Source organism: Formica exsecta, unplaced genomic scaffold, assembly GCF_003651465.1.
Source record: "Formica exsecta isolate Colony F162 unplaced genomic scaffold, ASM365146v1 scaffold39, whole genome shotgun sequence".
Lineage (NCBI taxonomy): Eukaryota > Metazoa > Arthropoda > Insecta > Hymenoptera > Formicidae > Formica > Formica exsecta.
Genome location: NW_021851140.1, coordinates 132,359 through 149,064, shown reverse-complemented (window position 1 = coordinate 149,064; position 16,706 = coordinate 132,359). Strand labels below are relative to the sequence as shown.

General features: G+C 36.7%; 1 protein-coding gene across 6 annotated transcripts; it reads left to right on the top strand.

The window, feature by feature from the left end:
- The first annotated feature begins 12,124 nt into the window (after nucleotides 1-12,124).
- LOC115239591 lies at nucleotides 12,125-15,841 on the top strand. 6 transcript variants are annotated; one of them, XM_029814186.1, is made up of 6 exons: nucleotides 12,125-12,252; nucleotides 12,945-13,231; nucleotides 13,295-13,553; nucleotides 15,054-15,116; nucleotides 15,201-15,405; nucleotides 15,513-15,841. In XM_029814186.1, the coding sequence occupies exons 2-5, from the start codon at nucleotides 12,945-12,947 to the stop codon at nucleotides 15,324-15,326; spliced, it is 735 nt and encodes a 244-aa protein (XP_029670046.1). In that variant the 5' UTR covers nucleotides 12,125-12,252; the 3' UTR covers nucleotides 15,327-15,405; nucleotides 15,513-15,841. The 6 variants fall into 6 exon arrangements, with proteins under 6 accessions (XP_029670046.1, XP_029670049.1, XP_029670048.1 ...); XM_029814189.1 differs by having other exon boundaries at nucleotides 15,721-15,840; XM_029814188.1 differs by having other exon boundaries at nucleotides 15,718-15,840.
- Nucleotides 15,842-16,706: the final 865 nt, after the last annotated feature.

The window sequence follows — 16,706 nt, the reverse complement described above, 5'->3', positions numbered from 1 at the left end:
GATGTTGCTTGCGGGGGAGTACTGTGGCGTTCCTGTTACCGACAACTTCGTTATCGACTTAATCGACTTGAGTTTATCGATATATTTCAATATATATTGTTGCGTTCGTCGCTCTCTCACTTTCTCACACTCGCGCACACGCAATAAAAGGACACTTCCGTAAAAATGAGAACAACTTTACACACAGAAATATTATGTACAACAGGAATACAACATTCATTTATATTCGTAACCGAGAGTGACATGTCTTTCCAAGCCAACACTGCCCTCCTTCTTCAAGATTGTCGTCCCGACAATCCGGAAGAGCAGATTTCAAGCGGTTTTCTGTCCCTTTTCGTTATTTTGAAGATTCAGGGTACCAAAAATGGTCTCTTGCCCTACCTCGAGCTGCTGCCACGAGTTACCAGGCCCCATTTTTCCCCGGTCTCCACCTACGACTTTGGGACTTCATTGCGGACTTTCTTGAAGATAGAGAGCTGGCCAGGCTTTCTTCTTCTTCAACTTCCGTACGCCCTCATAGGATTTCCGCTCTTCTTTCACGTGAACTTCCTCAATGTTAGTACTGCTTCAACGCAATCTTGCAAGTCTTCGGACAAGAAGGGAGTATCTACTGTGGACCCGATATCCTCCAAAGAGGACTCCTCAAGCCCCTGCCTCGGCGTTCGCCCTAAGACCCGACGGGAAAACCACAGCTCAAGTGTCAGTGCTGCCTCAATGCGATCTTGCAAGTCTTCGGACAAGAGGGGGGTATCTACTGTGGACCCGACATCCTCCAAAGAGGACTCCTCAAGTCCCTGCCTCGGCATTCGCCCTAAGACCCGACGGGAAAACCACAGCTCAAAAACCGCGGGTGAGGCAGTCTTCAAAAATTAAATATTCTTCTTCCTGTAGAGATTGACGGAAGTTTTAAAGGGAAAGGGAATACTTCAGGAGACCATGCTTTCTGAAAGGAGCAAAATATTTAACGCAGAAAACAGAAAAATGCTTTTCTTTAACAAATAAATTAATTTTAAATGAGACTCTGAGCTTCAAAGTCTTTCTAATTATCCTTCAACTCTCGCTCAAAAAATGGAGCCAACCTATCCGCATGAACAACCTTTCTCTTATGTTTCGATGATTTTTGGATACAAAATACGACATCGTTTAATCCCTTAATTATGTGAAAGGGACCCTCCCAGTTGCACTGCAACTTTGGAGCTCTTCCCTTAACCCTACGGAGATTAAAGAACCATACTTTCTGCCCTTCTTGAAAAAGAATTTCTCTAGCCCCCCGATCATATCGGACTTTCATCCGAGAGGATTTCAGATTCATTTGTTCTCTAACATAAGAATGAATCTTTTCCAATTCCTTTTTCAAACTGTTCAGAAAATCTTCTCCCGGAAGAGATTTTTCCTCAGAAAACTGTGAAGGACTTCCTCGTAATAAATCGACAGGTAACTTAAGATCTTGAGCAAAATATAACTCCGCAGGAGTTAACCCGGTAGTCTCATGTTTCGAAGATCTATAAGCAAGAAGAAACATGGGAACCCATTGATCCCAATCTCTTTGATCCTGAGCAACATATTTTGCAAGATAACTAGTTATTGTCTGATGCTGGCGTTCAACCTGCCCGTCAGAGGATGAAGAGCAGTAGTTCTCGTTTTCTTTATTCCTAGAAGCCTCATTAATTCAGAGAAAAGTTTTGATTCAAAGTTCTTTCCTTGATCGGTGTGAACCTCAACAGGCACTCCGTGCCTAGAGATGAACTGCTTGACAAAAATTTTTGCCACCGTCTCAGCTCTAATATTTCTTAAGGGAAAGGCTTCCACCCATTTTGTAAAACAATCCACGATGACAAGCAAAAATCTATTTCCAGAATCAGTCAATGGAAAAGGACCAAGAATATCCATTTGCACCCTTTCCAATGAAGCTCCAACATTATATATTTGAAGAGGAGACTTTCCTTTTCCCAAGGGACCTTTTTTTGAAATACATATTCCACAAGTTCTACACCACTCCTCAACATCTTGCTTGCAGGTAGCCCAGAAGAAGCTTTTTCGAACCTTTTCCAAGGTCTTGTTTATTCCAAAATGTCCTCCCGATGGAGAATCGTGCGTCATCTGCAAAACTTCCTTTACTCGCTTTCGCGGAACAACAAGTTGAAGAAAACTGAATTTTAAATTCGGAGCTTCCCATTTCTTGAAAAGGATTCCCTCTTTAACAATAAGAGCGTCCCAATACGACCAGTATAACTGGGCTGAAACATCCTTGGCAGCTATTTCCGAACGAGAAGGACGCACTCCCGCTTTCTTACTTTGAAGTATAATTGAAATTAGCATCTTCTTCCTGTGCTTTCCGCCATTCTTCTAAACTTTCACCTTCTAACATAATGCGAGCGAAGTCTTTTCGAACTCCTCAGCATATTTCTTTTCCACTTTTGCACAATATTCACAGCCGAACGACTCACACAGACGTTCGGACAGTCCGTCGGCATTTTTGTGCGAAAGTCCTTTCCGATGAACTATCTCAAAATCGTACTGCTGGAGTCTCTCTAACCAACGAGCCAGTTGTCCTTCTAAATCTCTAAAAAACATAAGCCACCGTAAAGAAACATGATCTGTAACGAATAAAAAATCTTTGCCCCAAGAGATAATGGCGAAAGGATTTAACCGAATTTAAAATCGCTAAAAGTTCTCGACGAGTAACACAATAATTACGCTCAGCTTTACTAAGCACTTGACTAAAATATGCAATAACCTTTTCTTCCCCCTCTTGCTTTTGTGACAAAACTGCACCAATACCGATATTGGAAGCATCTGTATCTAATATAAATTCATCTTCTCCTTTCGGAAAGGAAAGAATTGGAGAAGAAGACAAGATGAATTTTAATTGTTCAAAAGCGTTTTGGCATTCTTTTCCCCATTCAAATTTCATTTGATTCTTTGTTAACGCGTAAAGAGATTTGGCTAGAGAGGAAAAATTTTTTACAAATCTACGATAGTAAGAGCAAAATCCGAGAAAACTACGTAATTGTTTCTTAGTGTCAGCTATTGGCCATTCTCTTACGGCAACAATCTTTTCAGGGTCCGTGGCAACGCCTTCCGCTGAAACTACATGTCCTAAATATTTCACTTTTCTTGCAAATAAAATACATTTCGTTGGATTAATTTTTAAATTTGCTTCACGTAATCTTAACAAAACTTTCTCAAGATTTTCTATCATTTCAGTGAAACTTTTTCCATAAGTTATTATGTCATCCAAATAAACAAGACAAATTTTAGATAACAAGTTTCGTAAAACTCTTTCCATAAGACGTTCAAATGTTGCGGGGGCATTGCATAGCCCAAAGGGCATTACCGTAAATTGCCAAAGTCCTCTGCCAAACGAGAAAGCCGTTTTCTCTTTGTCTTCAGAACGCAACTTTAACTGCCAATAACCACTTTTAAGATCTAACGTAGAAAACCAAGAATTACCTGCTAGTTGATCAAGTATTTCATCAATTCTGGGAAGAGGATACGAATCCTTAATTGTTAGCATATTTAATTTACGGAAATCCACACAAAACCTGATTGTACCATCCTTCTTTCTCACTAGTACTACCGGGGAAACCCAAGGACTTTGAGACTTTCTATTACTCCTTGGGACTTCATTTCCTCTATAACCTTATCTACTTCATTTCTCATTTGGATTGGAATTCGTCGAGATACCTGCTTTATGGTGAGAGAATTTTGTACATTTATAACATGTTCAATCAAATTACAATTTCCTGCAACAATCTTTTCAGAAAACATATCATGAAAATTTTTAAGAAAATTAGCAAAGTCCTCTTTTTCGAAACCAACTAAATTTCGAGAATTTTCAATAAAGAGTTCCTTCAAGGAAAATGGGACTGCTTCAGAAGAATACGAAATTCGAGCAATTTCTTTATTTAATCGTGGAGTTGTAAAAGCTGATTCAAAAACCTTTTCTAAATTAACGATCTTTAAGAAATCTATTCCTAAAAGACAATCACTATTAATATCTGCAATAAGCATGGAAAGTATAACGGAATATTTCCCTAATTCTACTTTTGCTTCTATCTGAAACTTTATAGGGACTTTCTCCCCCGTAAAATATCTAAAATTCAAGTGTTTCACATCTCTTAACTTTTTCTTCATTTTAACCAATCTAATACTTAAAATGGAAACATCCGAGCCCGTATTTACCTTGAAAGAACACTCTTCTCCATCAACTTTTCCTTTATAACAAAAATCATTAAAACTTGTCTTAATTCTATTAACATGTAAAATACAAGTTTTCGAGGGATCACAAACGCGAGTCGAACTCCCCTCACCAAGTGCGACTAAATCGCGTTTTCCTGCTTGCTAGGACAATCAGAACGGAAATGCCCAGTTTTTCCGCATGTCCAACATTCCCTTCGGTCGGCGTCAAATTTCTTATTACGCAACTTTTTGTTAAAATCTTTCTTAAAGGAAGAATGATCTTTTTGTCTTTCCTGCGCATCCCTCTCAGCTGTTACTGAAAAACTCTTATTAAAATTTTCTCCTCTTTTCCCGAAACCTTCCCCTTGAATAATTTTTTATAGTTTTCGCCTTCTCTATCGCCGAATTCAAAGAATCAACATTTTCGAGTTGAAGGGTTTTTCTAATAAAGTTATCAGAAACAGCAGAAATAAATTGTGCGCAGGCAATTCTTTCGGAACCTCAAGCGGACATTCAGGATAAGCGAGGCGCACGAGTCTTTTAAACTCAGAGCCAAGGGTAGCCAAATCTTCCCCAGCTTTCTGTTTACGGTTCGTAAATTGCGTGTAAAAATTCTGAGACAGATGTCCCTCCCCAAAACGCAATTCGAGTTTAGATTTCAACTCCGAAAATTCCAAACTCGACACATCTTGTACCGCTTCTAACACAGAACGCGCTTTGCCCCTCAAACACGCAGCAAGCGCAACGGTCTTAGTCGCGTCGTCCCATTTATTCGCCTGAGCGATAAAATTAAACTGCGAGAAAAATTCCTGCTGCGGCACCGTTCCATCAAACACGTCCGGTTTTAATTTAAAACCTAATTTCGCGCGTATGTTAATTTCTGCCGCGTTTTCGCCCCGCGAATTCCCGGCTCTAGAAATCGAAGGACTTAGCTGGTTATTTCTTTGTAGCCGCGTGAGCTCATCTTCAAACTGTTGAAGTCTCGCTGTAAGCTCCGTTTCCCTCCGAGCTTGCTCCTCGCGCATTCTCCGCATCTCTTCTAGTATCGCTCCAAGAGATGTTGTTTCCGTTGCGGGCCTCATATCATCAGTAGGTGGTGTTTCTGTCCTCGCTCGGGTCCTCCTCGGTGAATGTACCGTACTCATATTCGTATTCCGATATCGAGATGACGATCCCGGACGAGCACCCAAAATGTTGCGTTCGTCGCTCTCTCACTTTCTCACATTCGCGCATACGCAATAAAAGGACACTTCCGTAAAAATGAGAACAACTTTATACACAGAAATATTATGTACAATAGGAATACAACATTCATTTATATTTGTAACCGAGAGTGACACGTCTTTCCAAGCCGAAAGCCCCGAAAACAACCACACAACCCAACTTCGTTTAACAAATCCCACTCGTTGTTAGGGAAAACGCCTTGCAGCTAAAATCTCGCCAAGCATCCAGCGCGAATATAACACCGAGCGTCCAGCGCGAACGTAACAATATATATTGTATGTATCGTAGGAACAATATTGAGACACAAAGGGGAATATGCAAAAGCTTATGGAATCTCTTTCTCTCTCTCCACTGAATTCAAAAATTACATCCAGAAATGAAGATATTTACTACAAAATTAATGACCTTAAAGGATAAAATTGCTAAAGATGTAGAAAAAGATAAGCACCTATATCACAAAATGTTAGGTGTAGTTGAAGATACTAGAAATCCATCAAAAGATATAAAAGCAAATGATAAAAGTAAGTAATTAAGTAAATATAGATGCAAATAAAAGCAAATGATAAATGTAAGTAATTAAGTAAAAATAGATGCTTTTCTTTTTCTGCGTCTTTAGCAATTTTATCTTTTAAAATCATTAATTCTGTAGTAAATATCTTCATTTCTGGATGTAATTTTTGGATTCAGTGGAGAGAGAGAAACAGAGAGAAATTGCATAAGCTTTTACATATTCCCCTTTGTGTCTCAATATTGTTCCTACGATACATACAATATATATTGTTACGTTCGCGCTGGACGCTCGGTGTTATGTTCGCGCTGGATGCTTGGAGAGACATTAGCTGCAAGGCGTTCTCCCTAACAACGATGGGGTTTTGTTAAACAAAGTTGGGTTGTTGTTTTCCAGGGGCTTTCGGTCTGGAAAGACGCGTGTCATATTCGGTTACGAATATTAATGAATGCTGTACTCTTGTTGTATATAATATTTCTGTGTATAAAGTTGTTCTCCTTTTTACGGAAGTGTCCTTTTATTGCGTGTGCGCGAGTGTGAGAAAGTGAGAGAGCGACGAACGCAACATTTTGGGGGCTCGTCCGGGATAGTCATCTCGATATCGGAATACGAAGATGAGTACGGTACATTCACCGAGAAGGACCCGAGCGAGGACAGAAACACCACCTACTGACGATATGAGGCCCACGACGGAAACAACATCTCTTGGTGCGATACTGGAAGAGATGCGGGGAATGCGCGAGGAACAAGCAAAAATAAAAACAACTTTATACACAGAAATATTATGTACAACAGGAATACAACATTCATTTATATTCGTAACCGAGAATGACACGTCTTTCCAAGCCGAAAGCCCCGAAACAATCACACAACCCAACTTCGTTTAACAAATCCCACTCGTTGTTAGGGAAAACGCCTTGCAGCTAATGTCTCGCCAAGCATCCAGCGCGAACATAACACCGAGCGTCCAGCGCGAACGTAACAATATATTGTATGCTATTGATTTGTTGTTACTTAGTAACGATATTTATTTATTTTGTTTGTAAAAACATTTATTACTTTCTTTCCCTGTATCTGACATTGTATACATGTATTTATAATTGATTAAACATTTATTATTAAATAACAAGAAAGTCTAGTAATTTTCACATAAGTTCCCATAAGCTTAAATGAGAAACGCCATCTATTAAATTAATTATGTATTAACTTTTGTTTCATTATCTGTTAGCTAGGATAGCAAAATTTCAGTTTGTAATCAATATGATCATAGTAAACAAGTATATTTTGCTAAGAATAAGAAAATATATTGTAGTAGTGGAGATCTTTGATAAAAATGGAAATGGGCAAAAATGGGCATTATTTTCTTAAAGTACTTGTAAATGAGCATCCAATGATGCCTTATTTTCAGTGATATTTGCGATTATCGCCGATTATCGGGTTTTAGAAGAGCTTTCACAACTTGAAAACTACAGTATATTCCAAGATAATGATGTGCTATTTAACTAACGGTTTATTGCCAATTCTAGTGTATTTTTTTAAAGTAGTTTATATCTCAGAACAATAACAAAAATTAATAGATATTTTATTTTTCGATACATAACAAAATTAATGATTTTTTCTTTCAAATAGAATTAATTATACAAAAACTATATTTTTAAAATTCAAATAGTTACTATATGAACAATATGAACACTGTTCAACACCAAATTTGCCTTAAGTTCTACCAAGTCATTTCTGATAGATTTTTTAGCGCTGATTACGAATCTGGCTGTAAAAATGGCGTATCGCGTCAAGTTTTTGAGAAAACTTCAGTCAAATTTGCTAAAATAAGCGTTTTTTATACTTTTGCGTGAATTGTATCTTCCGATGGGGACGTGCTACAGACGACAGCGACAGCTCAAAATAAAGCTCAAGACTCATACTTTATGATAAAAATGCCAGAAGACGCAGGCGGGAAAGATTCTCCTAAAAAAAAGTGGTCGAAACATAAGAAAAATCTATTGCAGTGTTTTTCAGTCATACGTCTTCACAATTGTCCGTTACTAAATTTTTTTTTAGTAACGAAAGTAACAAAAAACTACTCTAATTTAGTTCTTAACTTGTAACGGCAGGGCCGTTACTACCCATGTACATATGTAAATATATATATAGATTGGAAATACACACGACCGCTTACTTTAACCCGCTGTACCTATCCCTATCGTATGCTCAACACGCGCTATTTCTCTCGGCACGCGCTATCTCTCTCGACGCGCGCTATCTTTCTCGGACACGCGTTATCTCTCTCACTGTGTCCCCACACGGAACCGACCCCCACCGCCGGACCGATAACGCATAGTGGGGATGCCGGCCGGATATGTAAGCCCGGCCGGCCGAGACATCGACAGTCTCGATTATCGAGACCAGATCCCATCCTGCAATCCGACTCCTGACCACTGATGCCAGAATTGAGACGCGAGCAATACGTGTTGCTCGCGTCTCAATTCTGGCATCACTGCTCCTGACACCAGCCTGACCAGTACCTACTACCTCTCGGGGCCAAGGTTTCGCTAGGCTCTGCCGGGTTTCGCCGGCTCTCTCTACCTTCGGGCTGAGGTTTCGCTCAGCCCTGTCGGGTTTCGCCGACTACTGTCACCACTCCTCGGGCTAAGGTTTCGCTTAGCCTTGTCGGATTTCGCCGGCTCCTAGTACCTGTCCGGGCTGAGATTTCGCTCAGCTCCACCGGGTTTCGCCGGTTTCCGTTGCCAAGGCAGGCCCCGACGTGACACTCGGCCCTGCCCGCAATACCTAACCTGACATTAGTTCGTAAGTGCATGTACATACCGCGCTGTAGATATTTGCCGCATGATAGAGATAAGTCCGATAGTTATAACCGCGGTAGTAATAAGCTTGCTAGTAATAAGACCGGTTAATAATAAGTCCGCTAGCTATAACCGTGCCGTAATAATAAGACCTGTTAGTAATAAGCCCGCTAGTAATAACCGCGCCGTAGTACTAAGCCTGCTAGAAATAAGACCTGGTAGTAATAAGTCCGCTAGTTCTAACCGCGCCGTAGTACTAAGTCCGCTAGTCGTAAGCCTGTCTGCTAGTTGTAACCGCGCCGTAGTTGCGTGTAAATAAAACCGTTGACGACTGCACGCCGCACCTGTCTTGCGCTTCTCGCCGCTTTGCGCCAATCACTTTGCGTCTCCGCTTTGCGCCCCGCACCCCGCTACCAACGATACCGCTCAACGCACGACATCACCCGGCCCTGCACGCTGTATTTATCTATCTTGCTCTAAATAAACTATCTTTTCGCTTCAGTCTATGTTCTCGTAAGCTTGAGTCTCCCCTCCTCTCGAACCCGGACACCGACGAGCTGATCCGAGCGTCGAGCGAGGTGACCGCGTTACAAACTAATAGCGACCACAAAAATCTACACATATTCATGATTTGAATAATTTTTCAAAAATTTGATCCGCCATTTTGGATCTTCCATTTTTAATTTAAAAATTTTAACACGTAATTCGTGATGAGTGATCAGGCAAATGTATACATACCGACTTTCATAATTAGAATGTTTCTAAAATATTTTAGTAACGGACAATTGGAGACGTATGACTGGGGGACACTGCATAGATGTTTCTTATGTTTCGACCACTTTTTTCAAGAAAATCTTTCCTGCCTGAGACTTCTGGCATTTTTATCATAAAGTATAAGTCTTGAGCTTTATTTTGAGCTGTCGCTGCCGTCTGTAGCACGTCTCCATTAAAAGATATATATAACTCACGCCGAAGTATCAAAAACGCCTATTTTAGCAAGTTTGACTGAGGTTTTCTCAAAAACTTGACGTGATATGCCATTTTTACAGCCAGATTTGTAATCAGCGCAAAAAAATCTACCAGAAATGACTTGGTAAAACTTAAGGCAAAAAAAAGTTTCTATTTTGTCGACCAGTGTAATTATTCAAATACCATGAACCTGTAAAAAGAGCTGTATATTATAATAAAATATTCTTCCATGCTATTTTTGGAATTGAATTTTGACCACTTTTTTCGGTCTTCTAGCCCACTATACACTGTAGGAAAGGAGCATTCTCAAAAATTCGCAGAATATTGTCCGCCTTTACGCCGCTGTAGGTCGGAAACTATTCAATCCATAAAAAAAGTTTCAGACAAAAGTTGTAGGAAATTTTCTCCTCTATAATATTGATAATAACTATTTTTGTCGTAGGACCAATCGAAAAAGTGATATTGCGAAAGAACCATTTTTTCGCCCCATTTTTCCAATATGGCGGCGCGAGCGGCGCCCCGCCAAGGTCGAAAACTCAGAAAATTATTTAGGATACAAAACTACGGGACCCTATAAAATTTCAAAATTCCCGGATTTAATGTAATCAAAAACTACCTATTGGCTGAGCTAATTGTCAAAGTGCAGAAAACTAATCCAGCGACTTATGTACTCGAAGATTCGCGAGGAAATCCCGTCGCCGGAGGATTTTACGAATATGAGTTACATCGCGTTGGCTAATCCTGACGTATATCTCGTGGAAAAGATGACCAAGTATATAAAAAAATCCCAACTTGTACGCAAAAAAAATTTAATATTTATCCCTAAAAAATAACTTTTAAAAATATTTTTCCTGGAATAATTTTCATAAAAAATAAAAACCTAAAAATGATTTTCCTCTAAAAAATAACTCTAAAAAATAAAACCCTTTAAAAAATCAAAAATCAAAACTAAATATGAAATCAAGTTAACTAGCCAAGTACATAGAAGCAGTTCAGTTTGTGAGAGTTTGTAATTTGAAATAGTATTTGTTTGATAAAATCAATCTTGCATTTATAGAAATATTATAGATTCTCTCGAGAAAATTAAAATGCATTTTATTTTTATAAAAATACGCTATTATGTCCCCCCCAAATAAATATTATATATAATATATAAAATAGCACAATTATATTGCGGATTTTATTACAAATAGTAAGTAGAGTAATAGGGCCGGTTCTAACCCAGGTCCTCTGAGGGAGGGTGAGGGGCCAAAAATTTAACGTAATTCCCGATAGCCCACATCTCTTTTGCACACGTCTCGGTAGCGCACAAAGTAAATTACGCATTATCCCGATAGCGCACAAAGTAAAACGCGCATTATCCCAATAGCACACAATAAAAAAACACATTGTCCTGATAGCGCAACATTATTTTAATTCCTTTTTCTCGATAGCCCACGTCCCGATAACGCACGTCGCAGTGTGCTATTGGGACGTGTGCTAAAGAGAAAATATGCGATTCTTTACCCGATAGCGCACGTTGCCGTGTGCTATTGGGACGTGTGCTAAAGAGAAAATATGCGATTCTTTACCCGATAGCGCACGTTGCCGTGTGCTATTGGGACGTGTGCTAAAGAGAAGATATGCGTTTCTTTTCCCGATAGCGCACGTCGCCGTGTGCTATTGGGACGTGTGCTAAAGAGAAAATATGCGATTTTTTTCCCGATAGCGCACGTCGCCGTGTACTATTGAGACGCGTGCTAAAGAAAAAATATGCGTTTCTTTTCCCGATAGCGCACGTCGCCGTGTGCTATTGGGACGTGTGCTAAAGAGAAAATATGCGATTCTTTTCCCGATAGCGCACGTCGGCGTGTGCTATTGAGACGTGTGCTAAAGAGAAGATATGCGTTTCTTTTCCCGATAGCGCACGTCGCCGTGTACTATTGGGACGTGTGCTAAAGAGAAAATATGCGTTTCTTTTCCCGATAGCGCACGTCGCCGTGTGTTATTGGGACGTGTGCTAACGAGAAAATATGCGTTTCTTTTCCCGATAGCGCACGTCGCCGTGTGTTATTGGGACGTGTGCTAACGAGAAAATATGCGTTTCTTTTCCCGATAGCGCACGTCGCCGTGTGTTATTGGGACGTGTGCTAAAGAGAAAATATGCGTTTCTTTTCCCGATAGCGCACATCATCGTGTGTTATTGGGATGTTTTTTCCAACACATTAATTGATATTAATCAGTTTTTTTTTGTTATTTCTATACAACTTATATACCTTAGGATCCTCTGATCTAAATCGTATCGTGAGATACTTTATTCTATCATTTGGGAAAAATATGCGTCTGTGCTGTGAATATATGTGAATATTGCACGTATGCTGTCTGTTTTTGTACATGTATATGTGCGCGTTTTTTACATCGAATACTACTCTATCTTTTTACCAGTTGCTGCAAGAGAAAATTCTATATTGTATTTAAAAAGCTTTTTCTAAAGAAAGGCTTTTATAGGTTAGGATTACTCTTATAAATCGCAATCATCGATCACGTTCATCCGCATACTATGTAATGAATTAATTACAAAGTTATATAGTGAGTAAACATGACACAATTTATTCTACTCTTATTGAGAAATACACAATGACATTTATACGTATTATTTTTTTGAAAACGCGAAAAATAATTAAGGGTGTTTTCCAGCATGTTACTCAGATGACACAGTGTAATACACAATATCACATTTGATTGTCTAGCAAATAAAGAAATTTAAAATTCTTTATTTGATCATATAAAGAATTTTAGCCAATATGATACTGTGTGTTACACTGTGTCATCTGTGTAACTTGCTGGAAAACACCCTAAGTATATTGTGTAATATTAGTGAGTTCAATCAATATCCATAAATTTTTATATTTTTATCATATAAATTTTTTAATTATTGACAGCTTTTACTTACTAAAAACTTACTTAAAATAATTTTGATGTTAGTTAGTTTCTTCGACATTGTTGGTGAGTTAAGTAAAATAATTGTTAAATTCATTTATTTAGTTACCAATTAAATAAGTTTATGCATATTTGATTATAAATATACAAGTATCCAATATGTTTGAGACAATTTTATTCTACTTCTTCAATTTATTTTTATGCAAGAAATTATTCTGTCCAGCATATTATCTGTCCAATTCCACACTATAATGAAAAAATAGCAAATCTTAATAACTCTAACTTTGAATATGTTATTGTATATATTATATTTGAGTAGATTTTAATATTTTATTTTATAGATGGAAATTGTAAACGGAAAAAAAGAGGGAACTATTAAATATATATATGAAGGTTATACATACCATTTAGATAAGCGTAATAATGTTTTACGTTGTGCTAATCGAAAATTGACCAAATGCACAGCTTGTTTAATCAAGAATAATGATAATTTTATTATCAAACATTCACATAATCATTATCATAATCCTCAGCTTATTGATATTATCAAATTAAAAGAAGATATGAAAGATATGTCAAAAGAAACTGATTTGAAACCGAAAGAAATATTTGACTTTGTTTGTCGAAGGTAACATTTTTATTATGGTAAGTAATTAAGAGCTATATAAGTAATATACATTTTTATTTACAGTAATCCACTTGTGGGTTCATGCATCACATATTCATCTATGAGAACAATTCTGCATCGAATAAGAAATAGCTGTTTTCCTCCTATACCGAATTCTATGGAGGAATTAAAAGATAGTTTGCTAAATTATGAGGCAGTAAAAGAAATATATAAAGGATATGCCATATCTACTAATAACGAAATAGCTATTATTTTTAGTACTGATATTTTATTAGTTGCATTAGCAGCATCTACAGAGATATATGTGGATGGAACATTTTCTGTAAGCATCGTTCTTGCACACATCTATACATCTATATGTATATAATATATCTACATATACTTAGGGTTGAGACTTTAAATCCATTTAAATATACTATTTTATATGAATGGCCAAAAGCTGCAGAATTTGTTCGGTTTTTGCTGACAATCTGCTATCAGATTGTCCTGCGCAGATCTTGCTTGATTTTTGCCACCAATTTGACGTCATATCATGTCAAGCTTTGCTCGGTTTTTGCCATCAATTTGCTGTCAGGTTATGTCAGTAAGCTTTGTCACCAAAACACAAGCTTAATGCGGACACAGATGGCACTGGATTTGTTACCAAGTTTTGAACGAATTTGATGCCAGTTTGGCAACAATTTGTTATCAAATTGCTTACTAGGAATATCTATAAATTTTTATATTTTTATCATATAAATTTTTTAATTATTGACAGCTTTTACTTACTAAAAACTTACTTAAAATAATTTTGATGTTAGTTAGTTTCTTCGACATTGTTGGTGAGTTAAGTAAAATAATTGTTAAATTCATTTATTTAGTTACCAATTAAATAAGTTTATGCATATTTGATTATAAATATACAAGTATCCAATATGTTTGAGACAATTTTATTCTACTTCTTCAATTTATTTTTATGCAAGAAATTATTCTGTCCAGCATATTATCTGTCCAATTCCACACTATAATGAAAAAATAGCAAATCTTAATAACTCTAACTTTGAATATGTTATTGTATATATTATATTTGAGTAGATTTTAATATTTTATTTTATAGATGGAAATTGTAAACGGAAAAAAAGAGGGAACTATTAAATATATATATGAAGGTTATACATACCATTTAGATAAGCGTAATAATGTTTTACGTTGTGCTAATCGAAAATTGACCAAATGCACAGCTTGTTTAATCAAGAATAATGATAATTTTATTATCAAACATTCACATAATCATTATCATAATCCTCAGCTTACTGATATTATCAAATTAAAAGAAGATATATGAAAGATATGTCAAAAGAAACTGATTTGAAACCAAAAGAAATATTTGACTTTGTTTGTCGAAGGTAACATTTTTATTATGGTAAGTAGTTAAGAGCTATATAAGTAATATACATTTTTATTTACAGTAATCCACTTGTGGGTTCATGCATCACATATTCATCTATGAGAACAATTCTGCATCGAATAAGAAATAGCTGTTTTCCTCCTATACCGAATTCTATGGAGGAATTAAAAGATAGTTTGCTAAATTATGAGGCAGTAAAAGAAATATATAAAGGATATGCCATATCTACTAATAACGAAATAGCTATTATTTTTAGTACTGATATTTTATTAGTTGCATTAGCAGCATCTACAGAGATATATGTGGATGGAACATTTTCTGTAAGCATCGTTCTTGCACACATCTATACATCTATATGTATATAATATATCTACATATACATATATATCTTTAATTATATAGATATATTATTAATTATATATTATTACTTTGTAGGCTGTTCCACGATTTCCACATGTTGCACAAATGTATACTATACATATTCGATACATGGAAACAGTAAGTTGAGCATATTGAAAGAAATATTTCTAATTATTTACTTTTTATCACAGATTTATGCGATAATAATATATATTTTTTTAGAACATTGCTGCAGTATATGTTTTATGCGAAAAACGTACTAAATCAATGTATAATGCTATTTGGAAGAAGATTAAAGAATTAGCTCCTGATTTTCAAAAAAATCTACATTTTATTATGTCAGATTAAAAAAGCAGCAGCAATCTCATCAATGAATGAAAATTTTCCTCAATCGAAAATTCATGGCTGTTGGTTTCATTTCAACCAGGTATATTTTATATTAATATTCTTAATAATAAATAAATTATGTTGCAATTGCAATGCCTTATGTATAGATAAAACAGATTTTTAAAATTATATCTATTTGTAATATAGGCTATTCTGCGCAAATGGCGTAATTTAGGTCTAACGCAAGCTCCAACAGACTTACTAAGCATTGCAATGAACATACCTTTATTACCGGCTAATTTATTTCCAAACGCCTATATAATTATGCAAGATATTGCTAATTCTATATCTTTTCAATATCCTAATATAATAAAGTTCTTAAAATATATGACTGATACGTGGTTACCAATAGCAGAGAAAGTTAGCACTTTTGGTTGTCCTGTAAGAACAAACAATGCTGTAGAAAGTTTCAACAATATAGCTGCACAGAAACTTCGAAAACCACATTCAAATATATGGATATTTTTAGGTAATTATAATTTAATATAAAATTTATATCTTTCATTTTACTAATTTAATCTGATATAAAAATATTAGATTTACCAATGGAATTTTAGAAACAAAATATAATAGAAAATTGTAATTTTACATATTATTTTAATTATTTTTGTACAAATACATTGCTTTGAATTATTACAGCAGAATAATCGTATTACAAAATATGTGAAAATATTTTGAAGCGAAAGAAGAATGCGTATCATCGTTATACTGTAAGTCAAAAAATTGTACAATAAAATAGCGTGAATGTCGGCACAACCGAAAAGAGTTGCGTTCCACCGACCGCGATTTTTAAGCGTACCAGCGCGACTAGCAAATAGATTCGGCTTGGTAACCCCCGTACAAGTAATCGAAGGAGCGGCCCGCGACATTCGCGATAACGTACGGAGAAATTTATATAACCATTTTTCAGGCGAGAATTCACCCGAGTTAGGATCTCGCGAGTTAGAAATAAATCAAGCAGCGGAAAACACACTCCCTCCTAATAATAATAATAACATAATAGAAGTAGACGGACTTGATGAACGTGTTGCCGTTAGGAGAAATTACTCTCCCGTATCATACGATAGTAGCATCTTCGAAGCAAATAACGAAGAAAACATGCAACGTAATCCATTACCGTCAACTGTCCCCCCCGACGACGTTGATAGAGAAATAGAACACTTGCGAGCACAGGCTAGAAATAACGCCGCCGCGGATTATGAAGACGCCGGACGTCCACTCGAAAATCCGAGCAATGCACTGATAATCGAAATCATGCAAACCGTTCGAGAAATGCGAGAAGAAATAAGAGAATTACACGAGCAAATACACGATCTACGCGCAAATCAGGAAGATTTAAAT